Raw genomic sequence first — 19,741 nt, 5'->3', positions numbered from 1 at the left:
GTAATAAATTGTTTCAAAATGACAAATTTGACGTTTGTCTGCTTAAGGCCCTAATACAGTTGGCAACACTACGTCAAAAGTCTTGAATTTGTAACACGCCATTTTAGTGAAAATTCAAAGTCCCACCATGTGATATTTATCTAACCTTGTCACAAAACATAAAATTCTTTATCTTTCTAAACAAACATCGATCATGCAACCCGTAAAACACGCCAGTGTAAAATGATCACTTCACAATTACGTTTATTTATTAAAGTTGGCAATATTTTGGCTATAATGCCGCAAAATAATGCGATTGGAAAATTTTACACAGTTTTAGTTTTCTTACTACTTTTTAGTGGCGCTATCTATTCGACAATTGCCCGAAACTACAATTATTTTTTTATGAAAAACGTGTTTTTGTACAGCAGTGATGCGATTTATATTTGTTTGAATTTCTACGTTACTATTTTTTATACTTTTTGGAAGAAGACACAATGGAAAGTGTTTTGGGAAAAATTTGATATGAGTTATAAGTTGACACAAACATATGACATTCGGGGATATACATATACAATTTTTGTTATTAGTCACGTGATTTTTTTTGCTGTAGGAGTGTACAATATGTATGTATGGTATGGGATTGAAGGTATTACAATGATAACAAAGTTTGGAATGAGAAGAATTGAGAATTATATACATTTTTTCTACAGTCTTTTTTTGACAATCATTTTAGAAATGTTGCTTACACGATACAAAAAGTTAAACGCCATTTTGAATTCTTATCTCACGCAAAAGTTACATTTTTATGATAGTACAATTCGAAAAATGTCATATATTGTATGTCACTTAAAGGAAACTGTTAATATTTTTAATGATTTGTATGGTTGGCCGTTGTTTTTTATTATTTATCAGACTTTACTTCAATTTTTGATTTATTTATATTTTATGATAACGAATGAAGAAAGTTTTGAGGTTATTTTCGTTCAAGTGTCACTAATTTCCATAACTTTGGTAAGTTATTTGTCATTTTTATCGTATTTATCAATTTTATTACAGTGTATGACAATAAGTTTGATTTTGATGTGTAGTGAAGTCGTTCAAGAAAGTTACAAGTTGGTAGCACTGACATACAAATTGCGTTGGGCTTTGACGGAAAACATTCAAAAACAAGAATTGTACGAATTTACCAATTTGGTTGTCATTAATTTACCTAAATTCACAGCCGCCAACTATTTCGAAATTGATAAAAATACAATTTTGCATATTTTTGCCACTGTTAATACTTTGCTAGTGATTTTAATTCAAATGGGACAAGTAGGCGTTACGCCATCTTACGGAAGAAAACGAGAGTGAAAGCCAGCCTTAACACTAAATTTATTTTTTGTTTAAAACAGCAAATTACACATGTAATGAAATACCAACGTAATAAAAACAATTTTCACCAACTGATCCAAACACCACATTCTGAAAATAATTGTTAACAATTGAATTGAATTGAATAACTCACATTTTCATTATTTTTTTTGCCATCATTTGTTCGTCTGTCTCTTTCAACAGATAGAGTCTAGCAAAATGTATACAACTCGTGAAATAATCCTTAGAATTGTCACTAATAGAAACCTCCATTTTGTAAATCTCGCGTTCTTTCGGATTTAAATTTTCAGTTGCTTTCAGAGTATTAGAATTGTCAAAATTCCATGTTTTGTTAACATAAAATTCACACAGTTGGTACCCCTGTAGTACTTTTTTTTGTATGGGGACTAAACTGTTGAATAAACGATAAACAAAATAATAAGGTAGTTTCAATCACTTACATTGGTTTTTGTCGGAATAAAATTAAAATGGCGTCGATGATGAAAGCCGGAAGTAGCTGAAACAAGACAACATATACGTAATGTTTTATTTTTGAATGGGTGATGAGGGATCCCCCGAGATACCACCAAACTAAATTGGTCTCAATTAAATTTTGCACAATTTCGACAACTTGTTTAAAAGGAATTTTATGTTGATTTGAGGAGACGGCATTGTAAACTCGTCGTTGTCTGTAAATAAATGTAATTAAATACTTTTTTAAAAATTATAATACAAACCCATTGTTGGTAATAAAATCAAAGACACTAAACATGAGTGTGTTGGCAATAATGTCAGCAGGGATACAATCCAAGTAGGCGTTGTTTTTACAGTAGAAAGACCTAATAAGAGGTTTTCCTACACTAATTAAAAGACCCACCGGATTGTTGATATCACTATAACCCGGTAAAGGTTCTCGCAATATTGGCACCACTATAAAATAAAATTACCCCAGGTTGGTTAAACTGTGACATGCTTACCAACTGAAGGTCGGAAAATAACAACAGGTATGTTATTTATTTCATCGGCGATTAAATTTTCGCTTAAAGCTTTACTGAAAGTATAAAAATTCGGGAAGTTTCCTGAAATTCTGAAATTTTTTTTTTATTAACTCAGTCTAAAAATTGGGATTCAAATTCTATTACTTGTGTTTAATTAATTCAATCATATCGTCGTCGAGAATTTCACAAATTTTGATAATTTTCTGGGGATTTTCGCGTCTTTGGTACACTTTTTCGTACAGAATTTCTTCATCAAGTTGGCAAAAAGCGGTCGATATAAAAGTAAAAATTTTCAATTTTTGGCACTTTTTGGCCAATTCGAGCATCAATTTCGTTCCTCTGACATTTGTTAGGATTGTGTATTTGAAATCAGAGTCAATTCCAGCACAATGAAAAATAATCTCAACGTTTTCACATATTTCTCGATGATTAGGAGATAAATCGAGTTCGGGGAGAGAAATATCGGCCAAAATCGGGACAATTTTGTCGAAAATTTGAAACTCTTGCTGTCTGAAAAGCTATAGAAGAAATTTATATTGATGGAAGAAAAAAATAAGTGACTTACCGGATCATTAGTTAAGTTTTTGAATGTCGAATTTGGGTCATTGAGTAAAATATAGATTTTGTGAACACTAGGACAGGACCGTAATATTTTTTCGAGGAGAACTTTACCGAGAAAACTAGTGGCGCCCGTTATGAGGATTGTTTTATTTGAGAAAATTTGTGAGATTCGGTCGGGATATTCAACAATCGACATTGTTCGCGGAATAATGAGCTTTTGAGAGAAATTTCTTCTTTAAGTATAGAGAAACAAGGGAATAAGAACATCAGTAAACATTTATTGAAATTTCTAAGCAAATATAGGCCGAAGAAGCCATTAATTTTTTTTGTAAAATTTAAAAAATCTGGTTACGTAAACCATTAGTTGTTGGCAGCGTCAAATTCCCCATAATCTGTCAAAAATCAAAATGATTTCCAAAACAAAAAATTTGTAATTAATTCGAAAAAAAATGAATTTGCAGACACTTTTTCAAGACTTTAACCCCAGGTAACGCACTTTTTAGTCTTACAAACTTGAGTGAGGTTATTACTTATATCAACAAAAACCTAACCCAACTTTTTTTTTCTTTCAGTAAATTTGTGGTACACACGTGCCTGTTAACATTTACGGCCCTTTTTGCAATACGTCTCGATGATTACGTAACGTGGTCTTATTGGTGCGTTTTTGCACCGATTTGGATATGGAAAGTTTTAGTGATTTTGGGGGCCACAGTGGGGAGTTATGTTTGGTGGCGATATCCCCATTTTAGGCTTGATTGCGAAGCTTATATACATTACAAATCAATGTTGATTTCGTTAGCGTTACATTTGATATTATTAATGTTCGAATTGCTCGTTTGTGATAAATTAGAATCAAATAGACATTTGTGGATTCTGGTTTTTATACCGTTGATTTTCATATCGATTGTTAGTATCGCGGTGTGCATATGGGCCGTGAAGCACGACCGCTCATTTGAGGTAAAAAAACAAACATTATTATATAATTCTTATTTTTTATTTGTAGCTGGAATTATTTTGTGCTGTGAACGTGTTACAATTTATTTTTTTGGCATTGCGTCTAGATGATTTTATAAAATGGTCATGGGAGGTGGTTTTTGTCCCATTATGGATTGTAATGTGTTTATCACTTGTCGGTGTTTTATACACGATTATTTTTGCTGCGATTTTATTACGAACTCCAGAAGTTAACGCTCAACAGAGACGTTCTAGCTTTAAATCAGCTTTAGGTTACACTTTTTTAGTCATCCCAATATTAATATTTCAAGTAAGTTTCACACTAAATTTCGCCAATCATTAATGAATTTTTTTAAGGTATTATTAGCCAATAAATTGGACGGAGAGATTCATATGTCGTATACTGCAGTTGTTAGTCCCTTGTTTATCTCATTTATTACTTTAATTTTGATGTCTTTCAGTGCCAAAGGGGGCAATCGATGTGAGTACAATTTCTTTGAATTTCGTTTTGGACAAATTCTAAATTATTGTAGGGTGGTTTGGTATGAGAAAAGACTTTTGTGGTTTCGTTCTAGGGGCGTGCCCCCTTCTTCAAGAATACGCCAATATTGCCTATCACAGTGAACGGCGCACAAACGGTGTTGAATTACAGACACAAAGTGAAAAGAGTGATCCAATGAATGTGAAAAAAACCGATTTGTTAAAGCCAGTTTTGCCCATCATTTCCATTGAAATGCCCGACTGATGTGTGCTTCCAAATTTTTGTAAGTTGGCCAAAATTTTCAACATTTTATACGACGAAATTTCTTGCATTTATTATTACTAATTCAGCACAATGTTTTAATTTATTTTGAGTAAGTTTAATTCATTTGTACTTACCTGATGTTTAAATATAAGTTTTTAATTTGAAAATTTTAAAGAGCAATTAATTATCATTATCTTTATCGCCAATTCAAGGTAAGTTTATTTAGGTATGTAGTGTTAGTCTTTGACAATTGTTTCACGATGAACGTGCAAAAAATCGAACAAGTGGCCCCTTTGGCCCCGTTTGAATCCATTATTGACTACAAAGTACAGCGATTGACAGCGCCTGGGGAAAATTACGGAAGTCTCATATTACAAATCGATTTTACCATCAAAACTTTGAACACTACAAGAATCTTGAATGTTGTAGCAAAAACTGTGCCACCCAATGAATTTATCCAGAAGCTTTTCTGCACTCAAGAGTCATTCAAAACGGAAATAGCCTTCTATAAAGAAGTGGTACCAACATTGGAAAAGTTTGAACAAGAACTAAGAATATCCCAAGATGGTATTACAAATCTTTTTCCGAAATATTACGGAAGTCGGATTAATTTAATCAAAAATTCGACCAAAGTCGACTCTGACGCAATTCTCCTTCTTGAAAATCTCAAATTTGAGGATTTTAGTACAATGGAACGTACTCAAGGGTTCAATTTGGAAGTATCTAAAGTGATTGTGGAACGTTTGGCTTATTTCCATTCACTATCACTAAGTCTCAAGCTCAAGAAACCCGAAATTTTTCAAGAGAAAATCAAAAGGTATCTCACAACTTCCCCTCCAGAAAAGGACACCCGAATCGTTGAAAAACTCATAAAATTGATAAAAGACACCCCTGATTGCAGTCCATATGTCCAGAGAGCGCGTCATTCCCTCATGAAGTTGCTACACCCTCCACCACTCTCTCGCGAACCTTTTGCTACCTTCACCCATGAAGATTTCTGGGTCAATAACATCCTCGTCAAAAGTCAACCCACTACAACTGTTGTTAAATTTATCGACTTTCAACGACCCAGATACGCATCACCGGTTCGCGATTTGATTTTTTTTCTTTTTACCAGTGTCCAAAATCACACTTTAGAGGAGAATTGTGACGATTTGATTCAACTGTACTATGAGAATTTTATTTCAGTACTTTGCAAACTCAATTGTGATATTAGTGATTTTACTTTTGAGAAATTCCAACAAGAATTAAAATTCGAGGCCGGATGTACGCAATTCGGACATGTTGTATTCATGTTGAATTTCATTTTAGCCCCCAAAGAAAGTGTGAAAGAGGATTTGACAATGGAGGATTTGCTCAAGAGTCTAGATGGGGGGAATGAGTTGCAAAAGGCCAAGTTGGTACTTGTTGTTAGGGAGTTTGCAAAGAGGAATTGGATATAGAAATAAAACAGCAATCGACCATGAAATCATTTATTGCCAAATTATGGCCTAAATGCAGCTTAAAAAAATCATTCATTACGAAATGCAAGAGAGACATCAACACTATCAAGAAAAATCGCACTTTTTTTTGGTCGTAGCTTTCACTTTTTGTATATTATGCCCCCCACCCCCACAAAAAAATCAATAAACTTTCAACTGGTGTCTTTCGTCGAATCCGGCCGAATGACCAGCATTTCGAACGATAAAAGTAGTACCATCGTAATGCATGCGACGCTCTCCACGTCGCACAAACAAATGCCGTGTCTGACCCATTGACCCCGTGCAATGTAGGTAAGGGGAGGAGACAGAGGCGGAGCCATTAGTAGGGGAAGTACGCAAAGAGAACTTGTTACTATTACGCCCCACTCTGTGCAACATAATAAAACTATTTGTTACGCAATTTTAACAACTACCTGACTAAACCATCGGCTGTTTGCGAGATTCGCACATTATTAATAATCCAATTATCAGTTCGGTCTTCCGTGAGCCAATAATTGGCCGATTGAAGAATACTAACAGCTTCATTGACCAAATGAGTACCAGGTGTGACACAACCAAAATCCAGCCCACAATTTGGACGACTTAAACATTTATTACAAAACAAACTAGTTTTTAGTTTACTCACTTGTAGAAAACATCAAGAGTAATATCACCAGTCAAGTCGGTAAAAGTATCAGTAGTGGTGCGAGTTCCAGCAGAGTCCACTAAATACACGAGGGCGCACTGGTCGCTTGTGAAACTCACCCCCTTGTACCACATTTTAGCATATCTACAATTGTTTTATTTCTCAATTGCATAAAAATTAAACAATCAAAGTCTGTTTTTTTTAAATGGAAATGCCAAACAGTCTTAACATTGGCATCACTAGTAAATTCATTCATGGTAATTTTAATAAAGGAAGTTGGCAGTTCCGGTTTTTTGAATTAATTTGAAAACAATGTCATTAAACGTCAACACAAAAAATCGTCGAAACACCAAAAAAGGAACAAATTCGGTACCACTAACAGTTTTTCGAAATTTGGAAACGAATAGTTTGCAAGCAGGAAGTTAGAAAAAAGGCCCGTTAAAATGTAATGCAGGTTTGATAAACATTCTTAATTTTTAACAAGAAATTGACAAAAATACAAAATAAATATGAATGAGAAAGAACCTCGGAAAGAATGCAATTAAATTAGTGTCTTGTGCATCGTTTTTGAGAAACGAGTTGAAAAAGTAACAATTCTGAAACTAAAGCTAAAGAAGAATTTATAAAATGCATCAACTTTGAGCTCATTTCAATCAATTACACAAAATTTATTGCCAATCATCATAATACCTACTTGTATCTTTTGCTAAATAACTTTTTTCTGTATATACATCCTTTTTCTTGAAAGTTTTTCTAGCAAGAATCTCATTTTTGTCCACAACATTGTACTTACTTGCGATGTGTTTTTGTCAAAATTATTAGCACTAAATTCTGTCTTTAGACCTTAGGTAATGATGTCTGTCCTCAGGTATTCAATTATAGCGCTTTCAAACAGGCACACAAGATTCATAAAAGTCAAAATTTTGACAACATCTCAATTGGAACACATAACCATATTTTTTTACAAAATTTCTAGGGAGAGCAACCAAAATTTGTGGCTATGGAGACAAGCTGCTACCAATTTTTTCACCAAAATTTTGACTTGGTAATTTCCATTTTATAAAAAAAACAGACTTTACTTGTTGTTTCCTTGTCCATCATGGGCTAAAATTTCGACTCTTGACCCATATTGGAGGACTCTCCCATTGGGGTGGATCAACGCTGCAGAACTCCCACTCGCATTCAACGCCAAAACAATATAATTCTTCATATTAATAATTCTAATCGCTCTATCAAGCGAAATATCGACTCGAATCCGATCATGTAGTCTCAACGAGATGACTCCATGAGGTGTGATTGTAGTCCCACCCATGTAGCCCCCATCATCCGTCCATGTCTCGCTCTAAAAACCCAACTTTGAGTACTCTAAATCACACTAGAGTCAAACTCACACGTTCAAGTCATCTGGGTAATAATTTTTTACCACGATGGGTTTTGGGACGTAGGGCGACCATGACGATGGATTCTCGTATTTGAGATCGCGGGGGGTTCCCAAATCGTCGCTGAGGTATGAACTTGTGGTGTAAACGCTGCGACTGCGGGGGCGGATCTCCCGACGGACATTTTTCGATACTTTGGTTAAACTATCTGAAAATGTTACTACAAGGGGGTGTAAGGGGGCCTTCTATAACGACCAAAGACTCACCTTTAGGTTTGTACAGTTTATTCATTATTTTTTTGAAGAGATTTCTCAAAGAAAAACATAAAAAAACTAAACTTGTTTACTTGTAACAACTGACTAAAAAGGCACACTACGTTTTTGAAAAATTACAAATGCAAGTGGAAGTGGATAATGGCACGGACATTTTTACGAAATATTCGCGATTTACTATAACACAATTTTAAACAAGTTTCATCTTCGGGAAAATTATAGGAAAGTTTCAATCTACAACTACAAAATTGAATTTTTTAAATGGAAGTGTTTAAGGTGCCGCTTCTGTCAATTAAAAAATCCCCGTTTTTTTTTCGCATTTTTATTCAAATTTAGTACAATACAAAATCGACTAGTCTAAATATTCACGTTTAGCAACGTTTTAACAAACTCCATTTTCTCATTCTCCGTCCCCAATTCCCCAAACTCGTTCGAATAAACCTGCAACCTAATATTCCCAAAGTCCCTAACAAATTACCATATTTTTACGAAATATTTGCGATTTACAATGACACAATTTTGAACAAGTTTCTTCCTCGTGAAAATTATAAGCAAGTTTTAATCGAAAACCGGACAAATTAATTCCCAAAATTGGATGTTTGTTAATGGAAGTGACTAGGGTGCCGCTTCTGTCAATAAAAAAAACGGTTTTATTCGCATTTTTATTCAAATTTAGTTCAATACAAATCGACTAGTCTAAATATTCACGTTTAGCAACGTTTTAACAAACTCCATTTTCTCATTCTCCGTCCCCAATTCCCTAAACTCGTTCGAATAAACCTGCAACCGAATATTCCTAAAGTCCCTAAAAAATTACCAACTTACAAAAATTGGTCTAAATCCAATGCTCCTCAACTGTCTCGCCTTCATAACCATACTTCCTAAAGGCTCATTCCGGCCTCTAACTGTCAAATTTGGTGTCATGACAATAAAAGCAAACCAATCAAAATCACCACAAGGCCTCATAATGTCCCCAAGGACATACTGGTCCAGTTTTGGTTCCACAAAATTTCCACTCATATCCCGACAAACTATAATATCTAAAATCATCACCAATTAGTACAAGTAGAAAGAAGGCGGTGCTTTAACCTGATTTACTGAAATGAGGTAACACGTGATAGTGACGTATACAGTCCTGGCCAACCACGCTTGTGATATATTGGGCGACTTCTAGATAAAGTTTATCAGACAAAGTGAGACGTTTATGTTGGGTGTGACTTGGGGTATATTCAGTTAACCATTTAACAGATTTGAATTTTTTAGACGGATCAAGGCGATTTCCTGAGTAATTTTGACATTCAATTTCAAGGCTACAATCGAGGGAAAATAATTCTCGTGGTAGATTTCTTATTGACTTGCCATAAACCTCGCTTATATACTCGTCGTCTAAAACTTTGTTTATTAATTCAAATGGATAGATTTGACGAAAAGTGAGGTAGTGTAAAGTGCTGCCAAGGCTTCGGCGATATTGTATCATTTCTTTCTCTCGATGCTCTTTTTTTAATTCGGTTAAAACCGAATTAAAAATGCACGGTTTTGTATCAATGTTGAACATGGAACAGACTAAAAGGATGCGTTCGAGGTCTTTCAATCGGACATTTTCAATGTCGTCGAGTATAGCTTGTGTACAAGACATTAGGGACTTTTCGTGTTTGATTTGAAGACTTGTCCCCAAAAGAGCTATATGCAGTGTTGCAAACTTTGATAATCTAGGGATTTGTGGGAGTAAATTGTCCAACAATGGGGGAATTTCATCGGCTGTTTGAACATGTTGACTCAAACGGATCGTCTAAAAATAAATTCTCATATTTTTACCGACTAAAATTGTCATTACCTTCAAAATTGCTGTCAAACTTATTTCATTAATAGTATCACAATTTGAATTTACCGCTCTTATCATAGCATCCAGGATTGGTTTAAGTTTGACTTTACTTTTTGATTTGAAATAAGCCATTGCCACTATTGTCAACTCTTCAACATTAAATTCCCCAATTTTTGTGGCTAAAGTGTGTTCAAAATCAAATGGTACTTCTTTTTTTCGTGCCACGTTTAAATAAAAACAAATATAGACTAAAAACTCCTTGGGTAATCGGTGCGATTTTCTCACAGATTTATCAATCACTTCGAAAATAAAGTCAGATAAGCGTCCCAAATTCAACCTGTACCAAATTTCAGCAAAAGTGAAGAGTTTTTGAAAATTCCAATTTGCCATTTTCCAACAACAAACATCGTCAAGACAGCTCCACACATCGTGGTAGTTATGCGTTGTGCTAGAGTCACACTGGGGGTACTGTGTTAATAAAATGAGAAGTCTTAAGAGCTCTTCATCGGTTAATTTTTCACAATGATCCATTAATCCGTCAACGAGTTTATCAAATCGAGGGTCACTCAAATCGATATTATTCCCCACACAATAGTCTTTAACACGTTCAAATGCCTCTACAATATCACTAGCACAAGATTCTCGCCAATTTTGGTTTAACACTTCGAGGAATTGTTCGGGGGTTTCTACACGTTTTGGGGGGTTGAAACAAGGAGTGAATTTGGGAATTGGGGGTAGAATAGTGTAAGCATAGGCGTTTTCAGTGTCGATAAAAAGTTTCGCCTGGTTTGGGGGCCATAAATGGAAAAAACGTGACTTGGAAAAAGTAAGGTTAGGTGAGAATTTAAACTGATTTTTGGGAAAATTAAAAATGAGGAGATTGAACGTGGAACGCAAATTGGTGGTACACCGACTTAACATCGTTTTTGAGATTTGCGATAATTGGAGGAAAAGTGTGGTTAGAATCAAATGTACCAACTGAGTTTAATTACAGGTTCCTGTATTTATTTACAACACAATTCAACTGTTCCCTTTTCTCCCGAAAGCACAACCAAGTCTCCCGTTTTAAACATTTTAGTTGCCCCTTTAGCCCCCACGATACAGGGTAGGCCATACTCTCGTGCTATAACAGCTCCTTAAAACCAAATTTTAATTTTTGTCAAAAAAAAAAAACAAACAATACCATGTGAAACCAAACCCCCTAATTCGGTGACGATTCCTCCCAACATGGGGAAATACGGTGACCAACCAATATCCGTACAATACGTAATAAGAACGTCCCCTAAAAACACACAATTGGTTAAAAAAAAGTGGGTGTTTTATTAAAAAACTAACCTTCATGTAATTGGTCAATTTCGCTCAAATCGGTTATAACACACGCCCTTGCTTGAATAACACCGAAACAAACTGGAGTTCCTTCACATTTAAACCCCAAACCGGTTCGAGGAATCAAATCTTGAGTTTCAGGAACGGGAATCCCATAGGAAATTTCAGGGAATTTCAATTGGTCCCATTTCGGGTACAATTTCTGGCGTCTGAGTGCCCTTAAACAAATATATTACGATATTTTAACCCACAAATGGGCCAATACTTGGTTATCAAGGCCGGATTTTGGTCATTATTAATAATTTGCCCAATTTCGTAGTGTGACAAATGGAAAATCAAGTCCGCCTCTGGTATTAATCCTTGAAGGGCCATTTTTTGCCCCAAAACCCTATAACCCTGTCGTAGTTTATCCACAAATCTAATACTTTCTGATTTTGTTTGTTCTCGAAGTCCAACAGCGCGTCGACTTTTCGTCATTAAAAACTTTAGAACTTTTCTAGTTGAAGCTTTTGTCGGTGAAACCAAACCGCCAATGACGTCATCAATCGGTTTAACCGTCTTTTCCTGTTTCGGTCCTTTACTTCGACAATTTGTTTGTATTATTTTGATAACTTGAACTGGATTCGTACCCCAAGTATCATTAAAAACGTCAAACTACAAAAACAAAATTATATGAAATTTTGGGCACAATTGAGGGCACCTCTCGCATTGCTCGATGTCCATGGGTGTTTAAAAACCGTTCGAAAATTTTACTAGCCTCGGGGGAATTGTCTTTCAGCCATTTTCGGCCTAAATTTGGATCAATTTCAGCAAATTTCGCACTTTGGTGATTTTTACTCAAAATTTTAGTTATATTGGCAAGCATGTTGGGGATTTCCGCAGAAATGACTTCGTCACATGACGCCAACAACATAGCAATATCGTTATAATGATCAATGGTGAAATCTTGGGCATTTTCTGCAAGAACTGTCATTGCAAATATTTGAAAACTGACTGATGTTCGTGTTGTGTAACAATGGAGGAGCAAAACTTCCGCCATTTTATCTAATGACTTGTCAATTTTGACGTAAATGTCATTAAGAGTGTCACGTGTCGTATCAATGCCTATTTGATACGTTTCATTAATTGTTTTGCTCATTTTTGCGTGTTTTTCATTACACCAAGCCAACTTGATCATAGTAAACAATTGTTTGAATTGGTCTAAAGTCCCAATAGACCCAAAGCGATTCAATGATAAATAATGAATTTTTTCGTTGATAATTGGGTGTCCAAAAATAGCCAAATCGACAATTTTTAACAATAAATCAATTTCTTTTTTGACACGTCGATGTATTCCTGTGATAACATCAACGAAAAGATGGCCTTGAAACGTCCCTAAACATTTGAGAGCGTAATCATTACTGTGACCTTCAACCGATATTTGAATACTCTTATCAATCGTCTTGACAATTGTTGATAAAGTTAACGTAGAAATTGCCCCTGGTAGAATCTCACCAGTATTGGCAACAGTGTAAACAACATCATCGCTCAATGTTGCAACGTCGAATTCATGTAACAAATCATAATCGGTCCACGAATTCAGCGTTGTGATTGGCCGAGCTTGAAGCAAGTACAACCTCCCTTGACAAAACGCCCACTCGATGTCTCTTGCCCCGCCCATTTGTTCTTCTAATGCCACGCCTACTCGGCCCAAAACCAATGCTTGATTATCCGTGATGCTAAAACCCTCCAAACCGTCACATTCAACCACGCTCCCATCATCCGCCATCTTAACAATTTTCTTCTTCAAACCTAAACTTTTCGATTTAATAGTGACGTCATTATCGAAGGTGCGTTCAAGTATAATTGTATCAGGTTCGCTCCGCCCTGAAACCACGCTTTCGCCTAAGCCATGATTGGCTGTTATTACAATATGGGCGGGGTTTCCAGTCGAGGGATGACACGTGAATAACACACCGGCACAATCAGCCTGTACCATTTTTTGTACAACGACGGCCATTTTTGATTGGATGGGGACGCCATGTTTGTGACGGTAGCGCACACTTTGATGGGTGTATTGTGACGCCCAACAGGCGGAGACTGATTGGAGGATATCCTTGGGGGTGGAGCATCCCAAAAAGGTGGAGTTTTGACCTGCTGCCGATAAATCCTCGGAATCTTCGCCAATCGCCGACGAACGGACAGCAAAACAGTCAGAGGGGCGTGTCTTGAGGGCGTGGATAGCCTCCAAAATAGCCGAGGCAACTTCGGGGATTATTTTTTCACGTTCGAAAGTTTTAACTGTTCTAAAAGTGTGGAACTAAAAAATCTAAACAAATAAAAATACAAACTTACTCGGTACAAGCATGCTTAAAATCGCCGAGGCTCCGCCCACAACATATATCATCAAGAATAGACACCGCCTTTTTCATATTAAAATTCATTTCTAATTGTTTATTGAACGCATTTACTGTTATAACAAATCCATTTGGAACAATAAACTAGAAATATAACGATTTGTGTTTTGTTTTATAATTTTGTGACATTTATTACGTCATTTGATTTCAAACATGTGAGCATCGCCAATGAACAACCTTTACCACCTGTCAAATTTACCATTTTTGATATTTCGTCATCAAGTGACGTTACGTAATAATCAGGTAACGTTTTACTTTTGTTTTCGATTAAAAGTGGCAACAGTGGTTGGTCACGTGTTATGTTTTTCCCGCCTTGCCACAATTCAACCAATGATTTACCTTGTTGGGTATTTAAATCACAGTCGGCGGGAACATTTGACAGGTCATGGCCATCTTTGATTGTCTTAATCGTGTTAGTATGAAAGACAATTCTGTAGCATTTTTTCAAAGCTAGAAAAAATTATGTATATATTTTTTTATACCAATAGTGTCTGTCAATACTGTAAATATGTGTAAGAAAAGTATGTCCACTATTTTGCCCCAAACAATCAAATTTAATATCGCTTGCTGTGATTGGTTGAATGGTGCCATTATTCAATGCGACGTTGCCATACTGTAGCCTAAAAACAGCGAAATCATGTAAAATCATCAGTAAAATTGTTATTTTACTCGTGGCAACCCTGCTTTAGTGATTTTACCCAAACACTAATCAAGGTACCATCATGACCGGCTATAAACAAATGAAGGCTTTTCGTTAGGGCCATTGTGCCCCAAAATCTGGACCGACATGATGGTAGATTTACGAGAAAGTCGTTTTTGAACGAGTCGCCTCTGACAAATCCATGTAAACCCCCGAATTGTTCATACCCGTGTTCATCCCCTCTTAAAACACCACGTATTAAACAAATGTGAGATTTGATTGGTCGGTCTTACAATAGAGATAACCAATCACCGTCACGCCACGGGTGTCGTGCCAAAGCATCGGTGAGTAAGTCAGTGGTGGCGTTTTGGGGATGGAAACTGGGAGCATTAGCTGCAATCCAACTTAAAACAAAAATTATTTAATTAATTAAACAATTTTGTTTAATTACGTGAAATTAAATCTGACATGTTCGATGTCATGGGAGGCGTTGCTCAACAAACCGTTAAATGTCACTCGGTGACGTTTAAATGGTTCCAAAATTTCCAATTGTAAGTCTTTTGTTTTCCAATGCCAGTCAGATAGACTATAGAATTTTGTTTTTTTTTCACCTGTTGTGGTAACAATTAAGTTGTTTAATGTCACTTTTAATTAGTTTACCTGGGAATGTATAGGTGGCACCTGTTGCAAGTCGTAAACAAAGAAAAACCTCGCCTACTAAACCTGGTTCGATTATGAAACGTAACGATAAACTATTTCCTTTTTGGTCTGCCCCGTATATAAAATAACAATCACAGAACTGAAAAAAAAAATTGAAGTAGCTGAAACGAAATATGTTTTATACATTTTCGCTCCGAATTTCTTTGGGACACTCAGTGTATAATTTTGGTTTGGATTTATTTTGGTGTTTTTTGACGGCCGGTTTTGCGATTAGAAATTTAATCACATAGAACCAATCTAAAATAATTAATTAATTAAATAAAAAGTAATTAGAATCGTACCTCGATTTGTGTAGAAACGATTTTTTGTTCGATGTTGAAATAGAAGAACATAAAGTGAGATCGGTATTAAAAAAAGGGTTATGTAATAACAAAAGTTGAGTAAGGGCTCCATGGTCACGACTGGAAATTTGGATTAAACGTTTCAAACAGGTGTTTGAGATAATTATTTATTATCTAAACTTGAAATTTTAACTTATCTGAGCACTTTGAGACAATGTTGTGGAACATTGGAGCATACATCAAGGCTAAACAGATAATTGTTTTGATTATTATACATTAAAGTATCACAGGTCAATGTCACTGGCTTGAAACAAGACGTACTACGCCACTGGTAAATTTGTAAATATTTAATTTAATGAAAAATCATACTTAATTAAAAAATTAAGTATTCTAAATTGGTTTCAAATGCTCAGAATTTGAATTGTGACCCCCAAAACATATGCAACTATAAATACAAGCGTGTTTGTATGTATGCCGACTATTACCAACCTTGATAAATTTCAATGAAGCGGGCAAATTCAAAACTGAAAATTTTAAACGTGAATATCTCGAAAAGTGTGCGTTGCACGTAAAAATGAAGTATGTCAAAAAAGATGCGCAATGAAAGGTTTTAGCGAATGGTTTAGTCAAATTTGATTTTGGCGATGGTCTTTTTCGTATCTCGCTTGGGAAAAACAAAATACCTAACTCATTTTATATTTTTAAAATCTATGCTTTTAGCTGAGATGTATGAGGGGTGACACGATAGGGTTATCTTCACTTTGAAAAACCCACCCCTAAAATGTTTTTCACACAATGCAATTTGTTACATATAGTGCTAGTTTTTTATAAGAATAATTTTTTTTTGATTTTTTGGTCAAAATTGGATTTTTCTAGACTTATTCTTAACTTTATTACTCAATATCTCAAAAACTATGCATCGTAGAGTATTTTAACTTGTTGCATCGTGTTCAGCGCGTAATTTTACGTCTAGAAAACTATATTTCAAGCGTTTTTATGACTTTTAGTAAATTGACTATTTTTACGATTTTACTACCGCTCACCTTCAAAAATTAAAAAAATTCAAAATTTTTGAAACTTGACCCAATGGCGTTTTATGCACTTATTTGAGTCCTTAAGACCTCTAGAAATGTAAAAAACGTAAAATAGATCAATTTTAAAGTTAAAAATTTTTTTGATTTTTGTCGAGATTTTGGTCGATTTTTGGCACCCGGAGCGGTCTAATGGCAATAACTCCGGACTTATTAGAGATAACCTCTTATATTTGGTACCGTTGGATAGAAAATTGAATTTTCTATGATATATTAAAAAGTTCAGTGCTCTACGATGAATAGTTATTGAGAAAATTTGTGATAAAGTCAAAAATATCCAAAATTTAATTATTTAACTATTTTGCGCTATCTCCTTTAGTTTCGCCGTAATCGGCGTTTAAAAATTTAATTTTTGACTTAAGTTGTAAGAATGACGGCTATTCTCAACTGTCAATTGTCAAATGTCAAAAACCTAACCAAACATTTTTTGTTGATTTAAAAATGGCTGAAATGGGGGGAAGAGCCCCCGTGAGTTTAATTGTGCTTGGTATGGCTGGCTCCGGCAAAACTTCTCTTGTCACACGTTTATCAAATTCACCTAAAAAGCCCTATGTTGTAAATTTGGACCCCGCATGTCTCAATTTGCCCTATTTTGCAAACATTGGTGAGTTTTTCTCAATTCAAATATCTTGTTGTTTTAATTTAAATTACAGATATCAGAGACACGGTAAATTATAAAGAAGTCATGAAGCAATACAAACTGGGCCCAAATGGGGCTATTGTAACAAGTTTAAACTTATTTTCGACGAAATTCTCCGAAGTTATCGGTTTTATAGAAAAGTCGAACCATGAATTGTGTATTTTGGACACTCCAGGTCAAATAGAAGTTTTCACATGGTCGGTTTCTGGTTCAATTATCACTGAAACTCTAGCTTCAACTTTACCAACGGTTATTTTGTATGTTGTTGATTCTGTGAGGAGTACTTCCCCTATTACTTTTATGTCAAATATGCTCTATGCTTGTTCGATTCTTTATAAAACTCGTCTCCCTTTCATCGTTGTTATGAACAAAGTCGATGTTGTTGACCACTCTTATGCCCTTGATTGGATGACCGATTTTGAGTCTTTCCAACAAGCATTAGAAGCCGATGAAAGCTACATTAGTAATTTGACAAGATCGATGGCCTTGACTTTGGACGAATTTTACCAAAATTTGAAAGTTTGTGGAGTGAGTGCTGCCACGGGACAAGGAATTGAAGATTTATACAAGTTAATAGATGAAGCTCGAATTTCGTACGAAACGTAATGAGTCTATTTTCATTTTTAGTGGTATTAGAGTTGTTTTTTCAGTGAGTATAGAAGTGAATGGATGAAAATAAAACAACAATCAGAGGCACAAAAACTAGAAAAAAACAGTTCAAATGAGCAATGTTTTACTTTGCCAGCTGGAATTGAACTATCAGATGTTTTTCTGAGACATCCGGGGAATGACAGTAGTGAGGATTCAGAGGGTGAAGAGGCTCCATATCAAAGTAAGTACTACCAAACTTGTGATTTTAAACAATCAATTTTTGTAGTTGTTGAAGATGAAAAAGACGACGATGTGTTTAAAAAAGTCGTACAACAACAAAAAGAAATGCTAGTGAAAAGGGCAAAAGAAGCAGAAATGAGGAAACAACAAACCTGAATTATAGAAAACATCAATTAAAATTTTATTCACTTTAAACTAAAAATAAATTACAATAAATTAATCAGATCATTAGTCAAGAAAAAAATTAACACAATTTGTTTACCAAAAAAAATTATATCTGGTGTTAAGTTTTTTCTTAGGCACATCAATTGCTACTATATATAAATAGACACTATAATAATAAATAAATAAATTTCTATTAGTGATACTCACTTTTCTATCGTTATAAAAATAAATATAGAAACTTTGTAAAATAAAAATAACTCTTCAATTAACGCAAAAACCACTCAGTCGGAAACAAAGACAAACAATTAACAAAAAAACGAATTTTGTAGATAATTATCGCCAGCTCCCAAATTTCTCACATTTTGGAAGCGATTACGATTTTGTAAATTATCAGGCGGTGGTGGCATTTTCCTAAAGGGATTCATCGTCCCCCTAAGCGGCACAAAACCTAAACACCCGAAATTTGCCCCCAATTAAGTCAAAACCTCCGTCTCTTACCCCTGTTTTGCATTGAAAAACTCCAATTTTCCAAATATTGAGCTTTTTGACGGCCGTGATCTTCAGCCACACGCACACTCAACGGAAGCATCGCATTTTCGAGAAGTTTACCATCAAGGTCGGCTATTGCTGCTTTGGCCTCTTCCCCACGCGAAAAACTATACAAAAAAAAATCAGTTAAATGTTATTTTTCTAACATTATTTGTTCACAAACCGGACGAATGCTACCCCACGTGGCATCCCAGTAATCTTATCCTTCAACACCGATTTTTGGATAATCTCCCCATAGCTTGAGAAAAGTCGGTGAACATCGTCCTCGGTCACATCTTTCGGTAAATTCGTAATGTACAAATTGGACGCTTTCATGTCAGCACCTGGGGGGCGCGAATAAGACACTTTCAAGCGTTTGTTTCTAGAAAAAAACACCACGATAAATATTAACCTAACCTCAAAATTTTATTACTTGTAATTCATTCCGTTGACGACTTGTATCGCTTTCGCTGCATCTTCCTCGTTGAAATACTTGACAAAACCAAATCCGAAACTGTATCCCGTATTGTAATCCCTCATTATTTTAATACTTTCCACTCTACCAATGGGGGTGAAAATCAGGGCTAAATCCTCTTCAGTCGCAAACTGGGGGATGTAATTAACGATGAGTTTCGATTTGTCACAATCGACTTGATCCCCAGCCCCCACATTTAAGTCATTTTGGGGGCCGTTGGCGTTCTCTTGTTGCATCTTTTCAAAAAACTGAAACAAAATGGCCATGTGTCATTTCGAGGTTAGATTAACACAACTATGTACAAAATCCAACAAAAACGTATTAATTTACCCGAAAATTGAAAAAAAGGGGCTTACCTTTGTTTATTGAAAAAACTTGAAAAATAAATAAACGAACTAAATTTCTACCACTGCAACTAGATTGATTTTTTATGACACTAACACACAGTATTGCCAGAGACTTAAAAATTCCCTAAC

The 19,741-nt window shown here is 35.2% G+C and overlaps 9 protein-coding genes across 13 annotated transcripts; 4 read left to right on the top strand and 5 right to left on the bottom strand.

Moving 5' to 3' along the window:
- The first annotated feature begins 38 nt into the window (after window positions 1–38).
- Window positions 39–2,296, top strand: LOC123008550. The gene is made up of 2 exons (XM_044404404.1): window positions 39–993; window positions 1,039–2,296. Exons 1-2 carry the CDS (start codon window positions 223–225, stop codon window positions 1,333–1,335), a joined length of 1,068 nt encoding a protein of 355 aa, XP_044260339.1. The 5' UTR covers window positions 39–222; the 3' UTR covers window positions 1,336–2,296.
- Window positions 1,340–3,164, bottom strand: LOC123008543 (putative fatty acyl-CoA reductase CG5065). 2 transcript variants are annotated; one of them, XM_044404395.1, is made up of 7 exons: window positions 2,899–3,164; window positions 2,478–2,851; window positions 2,313–2,422; window positions 2,073–2,265; window positions 1,797–2,024; window positions 1,490–1,747; window positions 1,340–1,446 (listed from the first exon to the last, which is right to left on the bottom strand). In XM_044404395.1, the coding sequence occupies exons 1-7, from the start codon at window positions 3,088–3,090 to the stop codon at window positions 1,368–1,370; spliced, it is 1,434 nt and encodes a 477-aa protein (XP_044260330.1). In that variant the 5' UTR covers window positions 3,091–3,164; the 3' UTR covers window positions 1,340–1,367. The 2 variants fall into 2 exon arrangements, with proteins under 2 accessions (XP_044260330.1, XP_044260331.1); XM_044404396.1 differs by having other exon boundaries at window positions 1,340–1,427.
- LOC123008553 (transmembrane protein 185A) lies at window positions 3,094–4,761 on the top strand. 2 transcript variants are annotated; one of them, XM_044404409.1, is made up of 5 exons: window positions 3,094–3,381; window positions 3,467–3,851; window positions 3,898–4,158; window positions 4,206–4,329; window positions 4,424–4,761. In XM_044404409.1, exons 1-5 carry the CDS (start codon window positions 3,344–3,346, stop codon window positions 4,591–4,593), a joined length of 978 nt encoding a protein of 325 aa, XP_044260344.1. In that variant the 5' UTR covers window positions 3,094–3,343; the 3' UTR covers window positions 4,594–4,761. The 2 variants fall into 2 exon arrangements, with proteins under 2 accessions (XP_044260344.1, XP_044260343.1); XM_044404408.1 differs by having other exon boundaries at window positions 3,105–3,381; window positions 4,382–4,761.
- On the top strand, window positions 4,761–6,903 carry LOC123008549. The gene has a single exon (XM_044404403.1). It carries the CDS (start codon window positions 4,854–4,856, stop codon window positions 6,033–6,035), a length of 1,182 nt encoding a protein of 393 aa, XP_044260338.1. The 5' UTR covers window positions 4,761–4,853; the 3' UTR covers window positions 6,036–6,903.
- Window positions 6,052–8,488, bottom strand: LOC123008551. Its single transcript, XM_044404406.1, has 6 exons — window positions 8,345–8,488; window positions 8,093–8,298; window positions 7,779–8,041; window positions 6,700–6,843; window positions 6,488–6,655; window positions 6,052–6,441 (listed from the first exon to the last, which is right to left on the bottom strand). Exons 1-6 carry the CDS (start codon window positions 8,367–8,369, stop codon window positions 6,216–6,218), a joined length of 1,032 nt encoding a protein of 343 aa, XP_044260341.1. The 5' UTR covers window positions 8,370–8,488; the 3' UTR covers window positions 6,052–6,215.
- A 491-nt stretch (window positions 8,489–8,979) lies between these two features.
- On the bottom strand, window positions 8,980–11,175 carry LOC123008542 (FAST kinase domain-containing protein 5, mitochondrial). The gene is made up of 4 exons (XM_044404394.1): window positions 10,185–11,175; window positions 9,440–10,139; window positions 9,176–9,390; window positions 8,980–9,130 (listed from the first exon to the last, which is right to left on the bottom strand). Exons 1-4 carry the CDS (start codon window positions 11,091–11,093, stop codon window positions 9,047–9,049), a joined length of 1,908 nt encoding a protein of 635 aa, XP_044260329.1. The 5' UTR covers window positions 11,094–11,175; the 3' UTR covers window positions 8,980–9,046.
- On the bottom strand, window positions 11,152–15,780 carry LOC123008541 (putative phosphoenolpyruvate synthase). Of its 2 annotated transcripts, XM_044404391.1 has the most exons (14): window positions 15,536–15,780; window positions 15,379–15,491; window positions 15,195–15,333; window positions 14,986–15,145; window positions 14,828–14,938; window positions 14,564–14,776; window positions 14,396–14,514; window positions 14,031–14,344; window positions 13,833–13,978; window positions 12,199–13,783; window positions 11,764–12,152; window positions 11,508–11,716; window positions 11,356–11,454; window positions 11,152–11,307 (listed from the first exon to the last, which is right to left on the bottom strand). In XM_044404391.1, the coding sequence occupies exons 1-14, from the start codon at window positions 15,645–15,647 to the stop codon at window positions 11,177–11,179; spliced, it is 3,840 nt and encodes a 1,279-aa protein (XP_044260326.1). In that variant the 5' UTR covers window positions 15,648–15,780; the 3' UTR covers window positions 11,152–11,176. The 2 variants fall into 2 exon arrangements, with proteins under 2 accessions (XP_044260326.1, XP_044260327.1); XM_044404392.1 differs by lacking the exons at window positions 15,195–15,333; window positions 15,379–15,491; window positions 15,536–15,780 and having other exon boundaries at window positions 14,564–14,774; window positions 14,986–14,998.
- Window positions 15,781–16,956: 1,176 nt separating this feature from the next.
- Window positions 16,957–18,464, top strand: LOC123008472 (GPN-loop GTPase 1). 2 transcript variants are annotated; one of them, XM_044404285.1, is made up of 4 exons: window positions 16,984–17,230; window positions 17,280–17,868; window positions 17,917–18,098; window positions 18,144–18,464. In XM_044404285.1, the coding sequence occupies exons 1-4, from the start codon at window positions 17,068–17,070 to the stop codon at window positions 18,251–18,253; spliced, it is 1,044 nt and encodes a 347-aa protein (XP_044260220.1). In that variant the 5' UTR covers window positions 16,984–17,067; the 3' UTR covers window positions 18,254–18,464. The 2 variants fall into 2 exon arrangements, with proteins under 2 accessions (XP_044260219.1, XP_044260220.1); XM_044404284.1 differs by having other exon boundaries at window positions 16,957–17,230; window positions 17,917–18,464.
- LOC123008473 (sex-lethal homolog) lies at window positions 18,316–19,736 on the bottom strand. The gene is made up of 5 exons (XM_044404286.1): window positions 19,622–19,736; window positions 19,224–19,513; window positions 18,975–19,172; window positions 18,761–18,918; window positions 18,316–18,710 (listed from the first exon to the last, which is right to left on the bottom strand). Exons 2-5 carry the CDS (start codon window positions 19,499–19,501, stop codon window positions 18,568–18,570), a joined length of 777 nt encoding a protein of 258 aa, XP_044260221.1. The 5' UTR covers window positions 19,502–19,513; window positions 19,622–19,736; the 3' UTR covers window positions 18,316–18,567.
- Window positions 19,737–19,741: the final 5 nt, after the last annotated feature.

The sequence above is a fragment of the Tribolium madens genome, unplaced genomic scaffold (assembly GCF_015345945.1).
Source record: "Tribolium madens isolate multiple individuals breed KSU strain unplaced genomic scaffold, Tmad_KSU_1.1 Scaffold_71;HRSCAF=194;Tcas5.2_LG6, whole genome shotgun sequence".
In the NCBI taxonomy this organism is placed as follows: Eukaryota; Metazoa; Arthropoda; class Insecta; order Coleoptera; family Tenebrionidae; genus Tribolium; species Tribolium madens.
This window is presented reverse-complemented; position numbering and strand designations above follow the sequence as displayed.